Source organism: Panthera uncia (assembly GCF_023721935.1).
Source record: "Panthera uncia isolate 11264 chromosome A1 unlocalized genomic scaffold, Puncia_PCG_1.0 HiC_scaffold_17, whole genome shotgun sequence".
Taxonomy (NCBI): domain Eukaryota; kingdom Metazoa; phylum Chordata; class Mammalia; order Carnivora; family Felidae; genus Panthera; species Panthera uncia.
In genome coordinates this window covers 93,604,498-93,620,959 of record NW_026057577.1, presented here as the reverse complement: position 1 = coordinate 93,620,959, position 16,462 = coordinate 93,604,498, and the positions used below count along the sequence as shown (strand labels likewise).

Below are 16,462 nucleotides of genomic sequence, written 5' to 3'. Positions count from 1 at the left end.
CAATTACTATAAACCTGCTACAATGTACAATTTTTTTTCTTTTCTATTTGGGCCAAAACGAAGACTGCAAGCTCAAGTGTAATCCAAATGCATCATAAAATGAAGCAGATATCCTGGGAAAGTGTCTTTATATTTCACAAAACTCTCAGCCTGACTTCACCATTTCATTCTCACTAGCCGAAGGTAGTCCTAGGATGATGCCTTTTTTATCTGAATTCTGGGGAAATACTTGAGCATTAAGCCTCATTTTAGGCTACATGAAAATTCATTTTCTTGCAGTTTCCCTCTTGGCTCCTTGTCTGAACTTTAATCGAAAGCAACAGCACCAGGCTGTGCGCCATACCACCCGAGTTTCTGCGCCCGCAGGAGCTCTCTGCTCCAGGTTGGGCTCTGAGGCTCTGAAGTGGCAGCTGCTGATGGAACACCTGAGCATCAGCTTTGATGATAGGGTGACCTGGATACGCTTGCCCTCACTTTCCGGGAAATCCCTGCGACTCCTAAGTGCCCCTCACCGTGCCTCTCTCGTGTGTATTCTGAGTAGTCTGCTTAGTTCTGGCTCAACAAGGCTTCCCTTGATGGTTCATTCTGGCCACACACCAGAACAGTAGTAGGTAACTCTGTGTAAAGTGTGCCACATGCCAAGCACTGTCCTGGGCACTTGGTAAAAATCTGTTTATTCTTCACAACAAGCCTATCAAATAAATACTCTTATTCTCCCGGGTTACAGGTGAGGACACTGAGGCCCCAAGTGGTGAGATCAACTTGTCTAATATCTTACAGCAGTTGATGGTGGAGTCAGTTTACAAATTCAGGCAATTCTAGCTCCAGGATCAGTGCCCTTAACCACTATACCACACTACCTGTGCCCCTAGATGCTGATTCTTCCAGGCTCTGTGCTAAGTATACACAGGTATATTTTCACATGGTCTTCTCAACAGGTGTGTATACGTATTGCTTTTGCATTTTTATAAAGATGTATATCCAAGTCATATAGCTAGTTAGGTCAGGAAATTGATTTCCTCATTCAACAGACATGTATTGAGCATCTAATATGTTCTGTACTCAGTGCCATAGGTACAACAGTGAGAACAGACATTGTCTCTACTCTCGTGAAATGGAGGAGGCAGATAGTTATCATATTATTTCACAAATAAAGCCATAATTGCAAAGTTGGGGGAGAAGGCACAACACAAGAAGCCAGTGCGGAGGGTCTAACCTACCTGGGGTGGGAAGGCACGCGCTGGGGGCTTTTCTCAACATATCTATCCAGTGGGACCCTTCCAGGGGAACCCAGGTGGCAATGCGGGTGTTGGGGCACAGACAGGAAAAACTGTTCTCAACAAAGAGCACTGTGTGCATAGGCCTGGCAGTGAAGGACACAAAGTGAGTTTGTGACACCAGAAGCAGGCCAGTATAGCTAGAATGCCAAGAGCAACAGGCAGTTCACAGGAATGCCTCACCATTCCACTCACTATTGCATTGGCCATACTGTTCCCTCAAGGGGAAGGGTGTGGGAGTGCTTCACTATTCCACTGACCATACTATTAGTAGCAGATTCTTAGCAGCAAATTTTGCTTTTCCTGTTTCATGAAATAGTTGGTAAAAGCATGTTTTCCAATCTCAGAAACATGGTGTGTGATGTAGACAGGCATAGTTTCAAATATCCCTGTGATTGGCCGTCACTAACATATTGCATCAGGGCTCCATTTGCCAAGGAGATCATGCAGGTGAAAACCCTTGTAAGCCGTGACATGCTTTCCACAAACCCATATTATTATCCTTAATAACAGCTCGTTCTGGATGATGCATGCGCCTCTTACAGAAGTTAATATATGTAAAGTGTTCAAAATGGTGCCAGGCTCCCATAAACAACCATATATGTGTTAACTATTGTTTTTACTATTCTGCCTCCCTTCTTTTCCTTTCCACAGGCTTGGTCTGAGGAGGATCTGTGCATCATGAAAACTGTTTTATGTGTCCATGCCCCTCTTCTCTTACAGGCCAGAACAAAATCTGCTTCATCCCAGGCATGGTGGGACCTATATTAGAGATGACACTTATCCCTGAGGCTGAGCTCCGGAAAGCCACCATACCAATCTTCTTCGACATGATGCTGTGTGAATATCAAAGGAGTGGGGATTTCAAAAAGGTAAAAAATGAGGCTGGAAACCCATGCCATCCTCCCTAATCCCCAGCCCATTTCCCCATAATGATATCCTCGTTCCATCTGCCTGGGCTTCATTCAGGGGCTTGACAGTAGGCAAGGGACATTATTCATGTGCCCAGAATGAGCTGGCAGATTGGATTAGGTCTCTATTTTATCATGCTTTGCCGCCCAAGGCCAAGATGAAAATGTGCTTTCTTGCTGGGTATCAGCTTGGTCCCTTTCTCAATAGTACAAGGACCGTACTTCCCTACCTAAGAGTTCCCTCGAGGTGTGTCCAAAGAGCCTGCCCCTCCCACCTGCCTTCATCTCACACCGGCCTCTGTCCAGCTCTTTCTCTTCTGGGACAACTTGGAGGCTCTATATTGTCTAGAAGGATCTGAGCTTCCCAGGAGTCACACTCAGCCATGAGTGAAAATGACAGCGAATGGAGTCAAAGGCCTGTTGCTCAGGAGAGACTTGTGGATCTGCGGTGGCAGTAGGAGGCTTTCCCCAGCATGGAGGGAGTGGACAACTTGTGTGCAATGCAAGTGTCATTGGCCAAATGTTTTCATTAAAAGTCCCATCAGACTTGAAGGATGAGGACCGCTCTCTGGGCCCAGTCACTGTAGAAGCTTCTGACAGTGGAATAAGCACCCATTTCCACAACAGGCTCCTGGCAGTGTTTTGTAGTTTCACCCAGCTCAGGAAGGTCGGTCTTCAAGTCTTGTCAGACTGCCTCTGCTGAGGTTCCCTCAAATCTTGCCCCACTGTCCTCTCCGCCACACCTTCCCACCTGGTTTTACCCCTTACAGGCTCTTTCTCCCCCTCCCCCAGCGTTTTTGCCTCTCACTGGAGACCATCACCTGCCACCCAACAGTTCCCCTTAAGACAGCTACTTAAAAAGCAACAGACTCCAAACTGTGTTTCCTTAAAATCCTTACAGATCTCTCCCCTCTCTGGCTTACAGGTTCTCTAATCCTCACCCAGTAAAGTGCAAACCCTTATGCTTGCATTCAGGGCCTTCCTTGCTCTTCACTCAGCCCTTCCAGCCATTATGCCTACCTCATTCCCCACCCCCCCAACCTGTTCCCCAGCTATTTCCTGCAGCTCACGTGAATTGGGTTATCTCCATCAATGTCCTCCTCCATGCATTTCTCCTTCTTTCTACGCTCTGCCATGTTCACAGTTCTGCCTGCCATCACCTAAACTCCTACTGATCCTGCAAAGTCCAGTGCAGTCCTGTGTCCTTTAAGAGACCTTTTCTCTCCATTCCTACATCATTTTATCTGTCTGAGGTATGATGATTATATACTGCCTTGTGTTATACTCATTTCTGAGCATTTTCTGCATCTTCCTCAACCTTATCTAATAAAGGTGATGATGGTGATGATGACAAAAATGACTGCCATTAACTGGGTGCTTACTATGTATCAGGCACACCATCAGTACTTTCCATGCATTAGTTCCTGTGATCTTGTTTATTGCAACCCTATAGAGAGTTAGGTAGCATTATGATACCCATTTTACAGATGAAAATACCGAAGCTTAGAGGGGCACCTGGGTGGCTCGTTCGGTTAAGCATCCAACTTCGGCTCAGGTCATGATCTTGCGGTCCGTGAGTTCGAGCCCCGCGTCGGGCTCTGTGCTGATAGCTCAGAGCCTGGAGCCTGTTTCAGATTCTGTGTCTCCCTCTCTCTGACCCTCCCCCGTTCATGCTCTGTCTCTCTCTGTCTCAAAAATAAAATTAAAAAAACGTTAAAAAAAATTAAAAAAAAAAAAGAAAATACCGAAGCTTAGAGAGGTGAAGTCACTTGCCTGAAGTCACACATCAACAAAGAGGTGGGGCAGAGGCTGCAACACACAAGTCGCTACAGTCCCCAAACCATGCTGTGCCCACTGCATCATCCCGTCCCTGGTATTGTCACAGTAAATGTTGCCTGAGTGAAAGAATGAATGGCATCCTCTTCATTAGTGCTTTCTCAAAATATGTTCCATAGAGCACTAATCCAACCAGATGCTCTAGGGAAGAGGGTTTGGAAATTAAATACCTTTGGAATCCACTGCATATGGTAACCCCTCTTAGAGATCTCCAGTGCATGTTAACATAGTCAAAGCACTGAGGCATTCCACAGTAAACAGACTTGCCCAGTTTCTCAAACTTATTTGTGTAAGAAACATCAATTGGATGTGCCATTCTGCCAATCACCTTGGAAAACATTGTTCTAAGGAGAAAAAGAGACTACAGGTGGTCCCCGACTTATAATGGTTCGATTTACGGTATTTGGACTTAACAATGGTGTGAAAGTGATACACATTCAGTAGAAACCTTACTTTGAATTTTGAACTTTGGTCTTTTCCTGAGCTAGTGGTAGGCAGTAGATTCTCTGTCGTGTGCTGGGCAGCAGCAGTGAGCCACAGCTCCTAGTCAGTCATGAGGGTAAACACGTGACCATGAGGGTAAACAACAGATTTACTTAGAACCATTCTATGCCCACATAACCATTCTATTTCTCATTTTCAGTAAAGTATTCAGTAAATTCCATGAGCTGACCAACATTTTATTATAAAATAGGTTTTGCATTAGATGATTTCGCCCAACTATAGGCTAATGTTAGTGTCCTGAACATGTTTAAGGTAGGCTGGGCTGCAGTGGGTTAGGGATATTAAATGCATTTTTGAATTAACTATATTTTCAACTTACAATGGGTTTATCAGACATAACCTCATTATAAGCTGAGAAAGATCTGTAGTTAGCTCTGATGATATCAGTGTGAGAGAGTACTCTTCTGCCCAGGGATTAATTAGCAGGAGCTTTCTAGTCCCAGAAAGGCTAGTGACCAGCTGTCCCCTCTTTCAGCAAAGAGCCTGAAAAGAAATCAGGTTGAGGAGTTCAGATAAAGAAAGATACCATATCCAACCAGTTGGGATAAGGGGGAGTAGAAGGTGAAACACTGGATTGGGTATTGAAGGCAGTTTGCAATCTGCTGACTTTTAAGGGGGACGCCAACTATGTGAAGCTTGGAAACACATAGAGGGCACACAATGTGACATAAAGGGCATCATACTTACTCTCAGATCAGTACACCCTCCAGAGGCGTGTGCACCAGCTGGCTCAGAAGATGTCCTAGGGGCAGGTGTGCAAAGGAAACACTCCAAGTACCTGATGGTATGCAATGTTTAAAAAACAAGCAAGCCCGTCATTTCTGGATTACAACCTGACAGTTGTATTTGGTGGCCTTCAGAGGCTTGCCTGAATGTGATTTTTTTTTCCTGAAAGGATTTCCTTATTGTGGCATCCCCATGACATCCACCCACCTGTTTTCTATGAATGGGGGTCATCCTTGGACTCCTCACTCGAAGCATGTGTTCATCGTAATAATGTTCCCCAATTGCTTCTCTTAATTTCTCCCTTATCAAAAGAGACAGCACAATCAAGATGACTAATGGGGCAGCTTCCCATGAAAAAAACAGCTGGTGTGATTGGTAGGAGCTCAGCTGTGGGGTGAGCAGATCCAGGCACGACTCCTTGGTTCAGAGTAAGCAGCCATGAAGGTTTTCCCAGGAAAGGAGGATGCCAGTCCCCTAGGAGCCCCAAGCAGCCCTGATGGCCAAATCCAGAGCAAACCCCAGCACTGGGTCTGAAATCCAGGAGGTCTTGCATGCAAACTAGCATTAGGGAATGATGCCAAAATTATCAGCTAAAAACTAGGTTTCTAGAAGGTGACAGGTAGGCTTTCCTTTCTAAAATTTGAGCTTCTTAAAGGAAATAGCAGAACCCAAAGGAAAAGTTAGCAGGACCCCTGCCTCTGGCCAGGGACACAACATCTTGTGGTTTTCTCGCCTCCCTGCTTTTGCTCAGGCTCTTCCTTTGATTTCTTCACCTGAAGAGATTCTACTCATCCTTCAACTGAGGCCTCACATTTTGAGATGGCCCTTCCTGCTTCTGGAGGCAGTGGTTCATCTGGATGCAAAAGACAGATGGGCTCAAGCAGGATGTGCATGGGCTGGAACTGGGACAGGAGGGGGTTAAACACTGATGGGCTTAAGGGGGCGTGGGGGTGGGGAAAAGGAGGCTCTGGGGCAATCTCTTTCTCTGCTCTGAGTTTTTTTGCAACTTCATTGCCAGATTTCCCTGTCTTCTCTTGTAGCCCAAATTAGATAGCTGATGCATTTGACTGATAACCTTTACCCCTCATAAGTACAGCACTTCACGCAAGACCATCTCAGGCGTTCTTATCCTGTGACTCAGACTGAATGTCCTACCCCTGGCACACTGTTACTCCTTGGTGGGGCAATGGACAGGACAGTTTTGGCAAAAGGAGCCTTGGCTTGCCACATTCATGCCCAGTCAGTGTGAAATGTGTCTTGACCTACCTAAGTGAGGCTCAGGCATATCACTTGACCCACACTGCATGATGATCTGCTCATAGATCTCTCTCTATCACAAGACCGTGAGATTTTCTGGGGCCAAGGCTAGTCTCTCATTCCTGAACTTGTCAAGTGCCTGTCATGAGTGTGGGTGAGAACCATGTCAATGTTCCCAGGATGAATGGAAGCATTTAGACCTGCATCCTTCCACATTTCAGAGGAAAAGCCTTAGCACAGGGAGGAACATTCCAGTGAATATTTTCATCATTTAGGGTAATGAGGGTAGCTGATGATTGCTTGAGTAATCCCCAGAGGCTGGGTAGACCAGCTGTTTTCCTGGCCAATTTTTTGTGCAGGGAGGGGTTTTGGGGTGTCTGGGTGAAGATGGTGGCAAAGAGTCAGAGTCCTGGGGCCTAGAGACTGAGGAGAGTGATTGCCTATTTTACAGATTATAGAACAGGACTGTGGCACAATCAGCCTGAGGGTCTGAGCCATAGCAGGCGAGATGTCCTAGAGAAAACTCCTCTCAGAGATGGAAGAGGTAACAGCATTTGATAGCACCTATAACAGCACCTGGGACTCAGCATGAGCTCAATAATTGCTCGATAAATGAATTAATGGACAGAGATATCAATTGAGCAGATCCCCTGAAATGGAGTCTTGGCTTAGAGTAAGGGGTTGCTTCAGATGGCTTAGAATATAATGAAGAAAAGAACAATCGATTCAATAAATATATACTGGGCACCTACTGTGTTCTGGCCAGTGTGCTTTGGAGTTAGATAGACTTGCTACTTGTGCGCTGAATAAATTTGGTAAGTTATTTAACCTCTTTCAAGCCCAGCTTCTTCATCTGTAAAATGAATATCATAATACCATTATAGGTTCCCAAACCCAAGCTCCACAGGCAATGATCTGGAGCAGGCGGAGACAAGATAACTCAAAGAAAATTAGGAAGCTGCACTGACTCCCTAAAGCATCCCTTCTCATGTGACACTATCTTCTCCAGCTTTCCCCCAAGTCTGCTTCCAGCCACCCCTGGACAACCAGCATTTCACTAACAAAGGAGGCCACGGGCTGACTTACTGGTGCCAGTTCTATCCCTATCACTCTGCCATCCTGGCCTTTCACACTATCTCTGCCCCTCCCATACGAAGTCAAAGTCAGAACCAGACATTTGAAGAAGGGCTCTTGTTCCCTAAATTTCACACTTCACCTGGATTCTAGGCAAACAAATAAGGAAAATAGCCAAGATGTTCTAAAGTAGTAAGGAGAGGTCGCAAAAGCAATTTGGGGAAGGCATGATGCAAACGTGAGGCCCGCATGAGTCATTCTGCTGGAGGAGGGAGGTCCACTCGGGAAGGCTGGGCTCTTAGAGTTCACTTCCTTTTTCCTGAGTAGGGCCTCTTAAGATTCCTGGTGGGCCTCTGTAGCATTGACTTCTGCGAAAGTAACCTGCAGATGCTCCTTAACAAATATCCCCCTTGCAGGGGTAGGGTGAGGAGTCAACAATGTGATGCAGCTGTGCAGCTGTGGAGAAAATGGAATTGATTTGGAGGAGCCAGACCTTTGTTTTAAGCTCTTCACAGTGGCATGGCACAGTGTATGTGTGAGAGCATATGCTGGACCCTTGGGCCTGCTCTAGGTCAAGTCCATCCATGCTTTGAAACGCAAGACAAAGATTCCACTTTGCCTCAGTTTTCTCATTTAAAAAATAAAAATAAGGATATCTATCTCCCTTGGCTATCATAAAGACTAACTGAGATGGTGATACTGTTGACAATGGCAATGTTGACAGTGTCATGATAACAATTATTGAGCACTTACTATGTGCCAAGTACCACGCTAGCCTTTCCCGTGTATTTTCCCATTAACTTCTCCCAACACTACTCTAAGTAGCTGCTGTTTTATTTATTTATTTATTTATTTTTAAGTTTTTGAGAGAGAGAGAGAGAGAGAGAGAGAGAAGCATGTACATACCATTAGGGGAGGGGCAGAGGAAGAGAGAGAGAGAATTTTTTTCATTTTTCAAAGTGTATTTATTTTGAGAGAGAGAGCAGAAATGGGAAGGGACAGAGAGAGGGGGAGAGAGAGAGAGAATGCCAAGAACTGTCCATGCTGTCAACGTGGAGCCCAATGCAGGGCTTGAACTCACAAACCGTGAGATTATGACTTTAGCCGAAACCAAAAGTCGGGCGCTTAACCGACTGAGCCACCCAGGCACCCCGAGAAAGAGAGAATCTTAAGCAGGCTCCATGTTCAGAATGGAGCCTGGTGCAGGGCTTAATCCCATGACCCTAGGATCATGACCTGAGCCAAAATCAAGAGCTGAATGCTCAACCAACTGAACCACCAGGTGCCCCAGTAGGTGCTGTTTTAAATCTTCATGTAATAGATGAGAAAATTGAGCCTCAGGAAGCTTATTAACTTTCCCAAGATCACATAGTGGGGAGAAAAGTCAAAGCAAGACTCAAACTAAGTCTTTTGGATGCCAAAGGCTGTGGTCATAGCTGCTCCTGTGCACAGTGCCTGCTTGGGAACAAAACGGGCCGGCGTCTGTCATGGGATGTGCTTGACTGAAACCTTCGCTCTCCGACCTGGCCTGAAGGGCTCACGCGTGGCACAGCGTCATCCAGCTCTGCACAGCCCCTGGCACCCTGTAATTTCCTTCCCTGCAGGCTCTTTGTGACCTTGTGACAAGTGCTTATTTACCCCATGCACTTCTCTGCTCTAAAGGAAAGTTCATCGCATCAGGAGGAATCATGCCAACACTTAACACTGAACAACTCAGACAAGGAAAAACATGCTATTTTTCTCCCATAAAGCTGCTTTCCAGTAACATTCAGCAGTAATAACAATAACATTAGCAGTAATCATAAGCAGATGAGCAAACCCAATGCACATTTGAGTTTATGCTCTCCCCTGGTGCTTTATATATAAAATCTCCTCCAGTCCTCCTAACTACCCCATGTGGTAGGGACCACTATTATATTGATAGGGTCCACAGGCCAAATCTGTCCTGTTACCTGTTTTTGTAAATAAAGTTTTATTAGAATACAGCCATGCTGATTTGTCTATATATTATCTATGGTTGCTTTTGTGTTGTAGCAGCAGAGCTGAGTAGTTGTAATAAAGACTGACTAACCCACAAAGACTAAAATATTTACAATCTGGCCCTTTACAGAAAATGTTTGCCGACCCCTGATGCCTGATATAAACTCTGAAGTGGGATTAGAAAGACCTGATAGCTTTCCTAAGATGGTGGAGGGAATGGAGCAGACATGTAAATCAGATGGTCTAACATCAGAGCCCATGCTTGCAGTCCTTTAGCTGTATTACTTCCTGCCCCAAGCTTGGCACAGTAGACATCTCTAATCATGATAGCCCCAACCCTTAAGTCTGGATAATATTTGATGCATACAAGATGCTTAATACAATGCATCATGTAAGGTACATGATTCATGTGTGGACTGGCAGTCCAGACCCTCATCAGATTGGCCCCCATCTGGGTCTTCATTCTAATTTTTTTTCTTTTCTTTCTTCTTGAACTCTGATCTTTCTTAACTGCTCTCCTCATTTTTCTCTACTTTCCCACATCTACAACCTTCATTCACTCCGTTCCTCCTACCCAGAATGCTCTTCCTTTTCATATTTATCACAATCCTACCCGTCTTCCAGGTTTTTTTGTATCTCCTTCCATAAATCTTCCCCGACTGAGGAAACTCACAGGAAATTTTCTCATCTGTGCTGTATCAGCACAAGCTTTTTGTCCTTTCTTTTGGCCCTCAGCACACAACAGTGAGGGAACAATGGCACCACAGATGTGAGCTGAGGGAAAAGTGAATCCAGCCCCTGCCTTTCATCACTTAAAGATTCCAACCAACTAGACTGGGCTTGATCCTTTGTGCACTGGAAGGAGCCTGCCAAAAGGTCTCTGCCATTCACAGAGCATTACACATACTTCTTCATGTGTAAAGTACCTGACACTTAGTGAAGTGGAACAAATCCGGGGCTGGCTGGTTTTCATGCATTATCACCTTTAGACATGATCCTCCTTAAATATGACCTCCAGACTTCATGGAGAGATTTTAAGGTCTGAGAGTAGAGAGGCTGGGTAAGAAGCCAGGAGTACCCAAAGACTCCCTAGACCTTGGTGACCTTTGCCAAGGGCCTTCTTCCCTTCTCCAGATGCCAGTTTCGTATTTAATGGTAAAACTGAGGAGAAGCAGACTGCGTGATTTGGATGGATTCATCACGGCATGTTATTGAAAGTACAAACTGTTTTACATTTTAGCCATGAAAAGGGACACAGTATGGCCCTTCAAAACATTGCGTAAGCCATGAGCTGAACTGGGTGAGATGCTTCTTGAGAGTGAAAATGGGGAGATGGAACGCTCTCTGGCTTCATGTTCCAAGATATGTTGGGACTATAGGTACATACTCATGTTCAGGTCACTTACCGAGTCTGATCTCTGACCACTACAGTTGCCACCAGTCTACTTTCTGAGGCATCAGCTCATGTACCTATGAGAGCTTCAAGTATGGATGGGCTCAGGGGCTCAGTCTCTCTGTCTCCCCTTTTCCACTCTCCTCTGTATTGGTGTCATTTCCAGGCGGGCTCTTCTATTATGGCCATCTCCAGCAGCCTCAGGCTTACAGCCTTCCATCTTCACGTTGAGCAGACAGACTCTTTGCTAAGAGTTTCAGCAAAGCCTTGGATCTGAGTCTTACTTACTCAGCCTGAGCCTTTATTAATCTTAGTGTCTAGATGATGAAAGATACTGATTAAGAGGTAGGCCTGGGTCACATGCCCACACCCGGAGCTAGGGAGGTATGGGTAGCTCATCTGTGTCCCCAGGACTAAGATTAGGGCCAGCGTGACACCAAAGTATGGAGAAAGGAAGGCTAGGCAGACAGCTGTCTGTGACAACGTGCCGCTTCCTGAAGATACAGTGCTCTGTCACATACCTCCACGTCTTTGCACACGCTGTGTCCTCTGCTTGAAATGCCCTTTTCCTTCACGTGGTCACTCTCTCCCTCCCCTCCCTCCTTCTCTCTCCAGCACTTATCATCCACTCCTCTTCTCCCCGTACTCTGGGAACTCCTAAAAGCAGGCACAGGATCCCGTTCCGTTTTGCACTCCCGGTTCTGGGCACAAACGCTGGGAAATGATAGGTGCTCCCTAAAGCTTTGGCTAAAATAACAAATTGACTAATTTCAACATTCAGCCTTCTAATGTTGTTATTATTGATTTTTCGTCTCCTACTGCTTTAGTTTGAAAATGAGATCATCCTCAAGCTGGACCATGAGGTGGAAGGAGGCCGAGGAGACGAGCAGTACATGCAGCTGCTTGAGTCAATGTAAGTTCAGCACCCGTGCGTGGGGGGAGCTGGGAAGGTCAGCTGCAGGCTGGAGAGCTTGGGACTCCAGGCCTTCAGAGACTCCTCCCTCCCCTGGAGATCGATCTTCTGGCTCCTGGTATTGGAGAAACTCCATTTTTGAAAGAAACCTAAAATTTCTCTCTCTCTAGAGTGGCTGTTTCTTTGATATTGATGGAATGGGATGGATAAAAAGAAACTTTGCTGTGTTGTGAAGGGAAAAACAATCCACCAAAATGTTCACTTGTGTTATCTCTTTGCTATGGAATAATTCTTGCTAGTTTTTCCTTCTTTCTCTTTTAATCTTACACAGATGTTGATCATGACCAAGATAAATAGGGTACACGCAGTGCACAGATGCTGAGCTAGATGCTGTCTGTGCACTGCCTCATTTAGCTGCATTTACTCTCTGACCCCTATTTCATAGAGCTAGGCCCTGAGGCTCATGGAAGGGTCTTGTCTGAGGAAACTAGAACAATCTAGTTGGGTAGACAAGCTGGGACCCAAACCAGCTCTGCCTGACTGCAGGGCATAGGTCTGCGTGAGGCAGTGGACAGTGGTCAGCACTGAACTTGGTCAGGACATGTCTTTTTGTTTTAAGATTTTATTGAGATATAATTTATATACTATACAGCTCACTGAAAGTGTACAATTTTATCGCTTTTAGTTTATTTGCAGAGTTATGCAACCATAACCACCATCCATTTTAGAACAGTTTTGTTACCTCCCCAAAGAAACCCCATACTCTTTAGACATCATCCCCTCTACTTTCGGCCCCTGTGGATTTGTCTATTCTGGACATTTCATGTAAATAGAATCAGTATATGGTACTTTGAAACTGGCTTCTTTCGTATATCATGTTTTCAAGGTTCGTCCACACTGTAGCAGTCGTCAGCACCTCATTTCTTTTTGTTGCTGACTAATATTTCTCTGTTTAGATATACTCCATTTTGTTTATTCATTTACCTATCTTTTTAAAAAAATTTAATGTTTATTTATTTTTTGAGAGAGAGACAGAGTGTGAGCAGGCAAGGAGTAGAGGAAGAGGGAGACACAGAATCCAAAGCAGGCTCCAGGCTCTGATCTGTCAGCACAGAGCCTGATGCAGAGCTCCAACTCGTGAACCACGAGATCATGACCTGAGCTGAAGTTGGACGCTTAACTGACTGAGCCACCTAGGCACCCCTATTCATTTACCAATTGATGGACATGTAGGCTGTTTCCACTTTTTCACTGTTAGGAATGACTATGCTATGAGCATTCACATGCAAATTTTTATGTGGACACAGTGCTTCCAATTTTCTTTGGTATATACCTAGGAGTGGAGTTGCTGGGTCATTTGGTAACTCTACTTGGCTTTTTGAGGAACCGTCAGACTGTTTTCCAAAGTACTTGACCACTCACATTCCTACCAGCTGTGTGTGAGGGTTCCAGTTTCTCCACATTCTCCCCAACTCTTGTTAATATCTGCCTTACTGACTAAAGCCATCCCAGTGGCTGTGAAACTGGTATCATTGCCATCTTGATTTGCATTTCCTCGATGGCTAATGATGTTGAGCATTTTTTCATGTGCATGTAGGCCAATTGTATATATTTGGAGAAAGACATTAGGTTTCAACCCTGATTCTACCACTTAGCATCTGTGTAACTTTGGACCAATCACGCATCTTTGGCCTCGATATCTCTATCTATAAAATGGGGATAATAAGCCTGTAGCTATTTTGAAGACTGAATAACTAAAGCATCTGGCACACAGCAGGTAAAAGCTTAATAAATATACTTTGTTCAGCCATCTGACTCCCAGTTTCCGTCTTCATGTCAGTGTCCCTTTCCTCCCGAAGGACTTCTCCCAAGGCTTAGCAATGTGGCTCAGACATTTCAAATTTCTTCCTAATTGTATATTCTCAGACTTGTATGATTCTCTGATAGAACTCTGATGTCAGATTCTTTTCCTAATCCTTTTTGAATATTTTATCTCCAACAACAAAAACAAACTAAAGGCCTTGCTCTAACCCTCACAGTGACCCTCCCAGTCCTGCTCAGTAGGCAGGGCAGATTCCCAGGCAGCACCATCTCAGCAGGCCCTATCCCCCTTCTGTCACTGCGCACAGCTCTCACTACACACAGGGAACACAAATGTAACTCAGAAGGAGAAACCCACTGCCTGCTCCTCGGGTGGGTATCAAGACTGACTGTCCAGGGGAAAAAGTGACATTTTGCCTGAGTCAATGTTTATTTTAAAGTTCTAAAAAGGAAAATCTAAATATTGACCATAAGGGAAACCATTTACAGTGCTGGCAATTTCCATTTTTATAAGCGGATGGGGCTCTGCGGCAGTCTTCAGATGATCAGCAGGATTTTCAAATCCTTCCTGAGTGATTATTTATAAAAGGAATCCTTAGAGGTCGAGGAAATTAAAAGCAGCTCATTATTTTTGCTTCTAGGATAGAGGTGTGAATGATTTCTGCAAAACTAATCAAGCCCAACCAGAGGAGTCAAGGTCCCATTAAAATGTCCAGGGGCCAGGTCCCTGCTTCTGCCTTTGAGCTTTCTGAGCCTCAGTTTCCTTATCTGCAAACTGAGGATAAAATACTATCCAGCTGTTACAGTTTTTGTTGAGACTAAGCAAGAAAAATCATGTAAAGTACTTAGCAGTTTCTGATAACTAGTAAGTAGTCTGGAAATATTAGCTATTATTGTTGCTCTCTAGGTAGACACTGATGTGGTTATTTGAAGCCATGAACATACCTGTCATTTCTCCCCCAGTCTAGTCATCTACAGTTCCTCTAGCCCTTCCTTCAGCCCTTCATTCAGGGCCTCTACTGCTATGGAGGACCTTCTCTGGGCAGATACAGTCCTGTGGTACATGGCTTAGCAATATGATGGTGCCTTTGTGAATAGAGCAGGGTTTCCCTTCCTATGGCAGCAATAGACCTGCATTAGGGCACAGACTTAGAGCATGACGTGGGGCTCGATTTCAGCCCTCATGGGCTTTTGTGCAGTGCACAAGCTATACAACCTTATACAACATCCCACCCCTCCCTACCCTCAGAACTGTCCCCAAAGCCCACTCCCAGTTGTCCACCTCTTTTTTTTTTATTTATTTTTTTATTTTTGAGAGTGAGAGAGAGTGCACACAAGCATAGGAGGGGCAACTGTGAGATCCAGACCTGAGCCGAAATCAAGAGTTGGATGCTTAACCGACTGAGCCACCCAGGTGCCCCTGTCCATATCTCTTAATGTGAAGGTCCCCACATTGAAAGGAGTAATTAGACACTCTATTTTGCTGTATTCCATCTGCCTGAGAATTTTTCTAGAAGTGGTAAGGGAGCTGGAAAGGTGAAAGGGACAGAGAATGTGTGTTCTGGGGCCAAGATCCCACCCAAACCAGTTCAGTGCCTGAAAGAGGACCTGTCATAAGAGGTACTCCATACATAGTTTTCAAGGATGAGTGAAAACCCAGTTCCATCAGCACTGACACAGAGCGTGGGTCTGGGTTCTTCCCTCTGAAGGCCTCCCATGCTGAATGCAAATCAACTCTAGGGCAGTGTGAGTTCCCTCCAGTCCCCCCCCCAACCCCCACCCAGGCAGAAGTATAGACAGGGAGTGGCTGGCAAGTGCTCCGCCCCCTCTCCTTCTGAGTGAGGAATTATCTGCATCACCTGGAGATTCCCATGACCCTTTTTCATTGTATCTGTCCTCCATTGTGGATTCAAAGGAGAGAAACAGCTGGGGGACTTTGGCAAGACCCTTATTAGAACCCAGCCCTGGGGGTTTCATGCCTCCTCTATCAGTTGACAGTGTTAATAATGCCCAACTCCAGGAAATTTTGTAAGCATTAAATAAGATAACCAATAAAATGGGTTTGCACAGCAACTGGAACACAGGAAATAATAAATGGGAGTATCATATACTGTGGTTAGTCTTTATTTTTGTATCTGCTTCCCGTGCTATACTGTGATTTCCTGGAAGTCAGTGTCTTAATAATTTCTGAATCCCTGGTTCCTAGAAAAATATCTGTTGAGTGGATGGATGGTGGATGGTGGTAGGTGGTGATGAATGGTGAATGGATGGGTGAGTTCCAAACAGTCTGCCAATCCATCTCACCAATCCTAGACCATATGAGCAGATTTATTATCTTACACCTAAAGAATAGAGAAACTAAGAAAGTATTCTTCAAAACCCATGCTTTGCAAAGGACCAATAGCACTGGCATTATCTGAGAGCTTTTAGAAATGCAGAATCTCAGGCCCTAGCCCAGATCTACTGAACCAGAATCTATTAACAGAATCTATTAATCGGAATCTGTTAATCTCCAGGCGATTCCCATGCACATTGAACTTTGCAAAGCACTGGACTAAACTAGTTGTTCTTAATGTTGGCTGCATATTGGAATTACCTAGAGAATTCTAAAGATAAAATACTGCTACTTGGCTCCCACTCCCAAAGATACAAAGCCATCGATTTTAGGGTGGTCACTGAGCTTTAGAAAACGTTCCCCTGGAGATTCTAACATGTCGCAGGGACTGAGAACCACTGGTCTGGGCTGCGCTCAGGCCGTGAGATACCTTCT

At 45.0% G+C, this 16,462-nt stretch overlaps 1 protein-coding gene across 3 annotated transcripts in view; it reads left to right on the top strand.

Annotated features, from left to right (window-relative positions):
• The window catches only part of DOCK2 (dedicator of cytokinesis 2), a 415,558-nt gene that overhangs the window by 352,475 nt on the left and 46,621 nt on the right, over positions 1-16,462 (top strand). For all 3 annotated transcript variants that reach the window (XR_007461385.1, XM_049647803.1, XM_049647801.1), the window contains exons 33-34: positions 2,001-2,149; positions 11,786-11,871. Coding sequence is in view for 2 of the 3 variants with exons in the window: in XM_049647803.1 (XP_049503760.1) it covers positions 2,001-2,149; positions 11,786-11,871 (235 nt within the window). In the remaining variant the exon portion in view is untranslated. The remainder of the gene's footprint in view (positions 1-2,000; positions 2,150-11,785; positions 11,872-16,462) is intronic.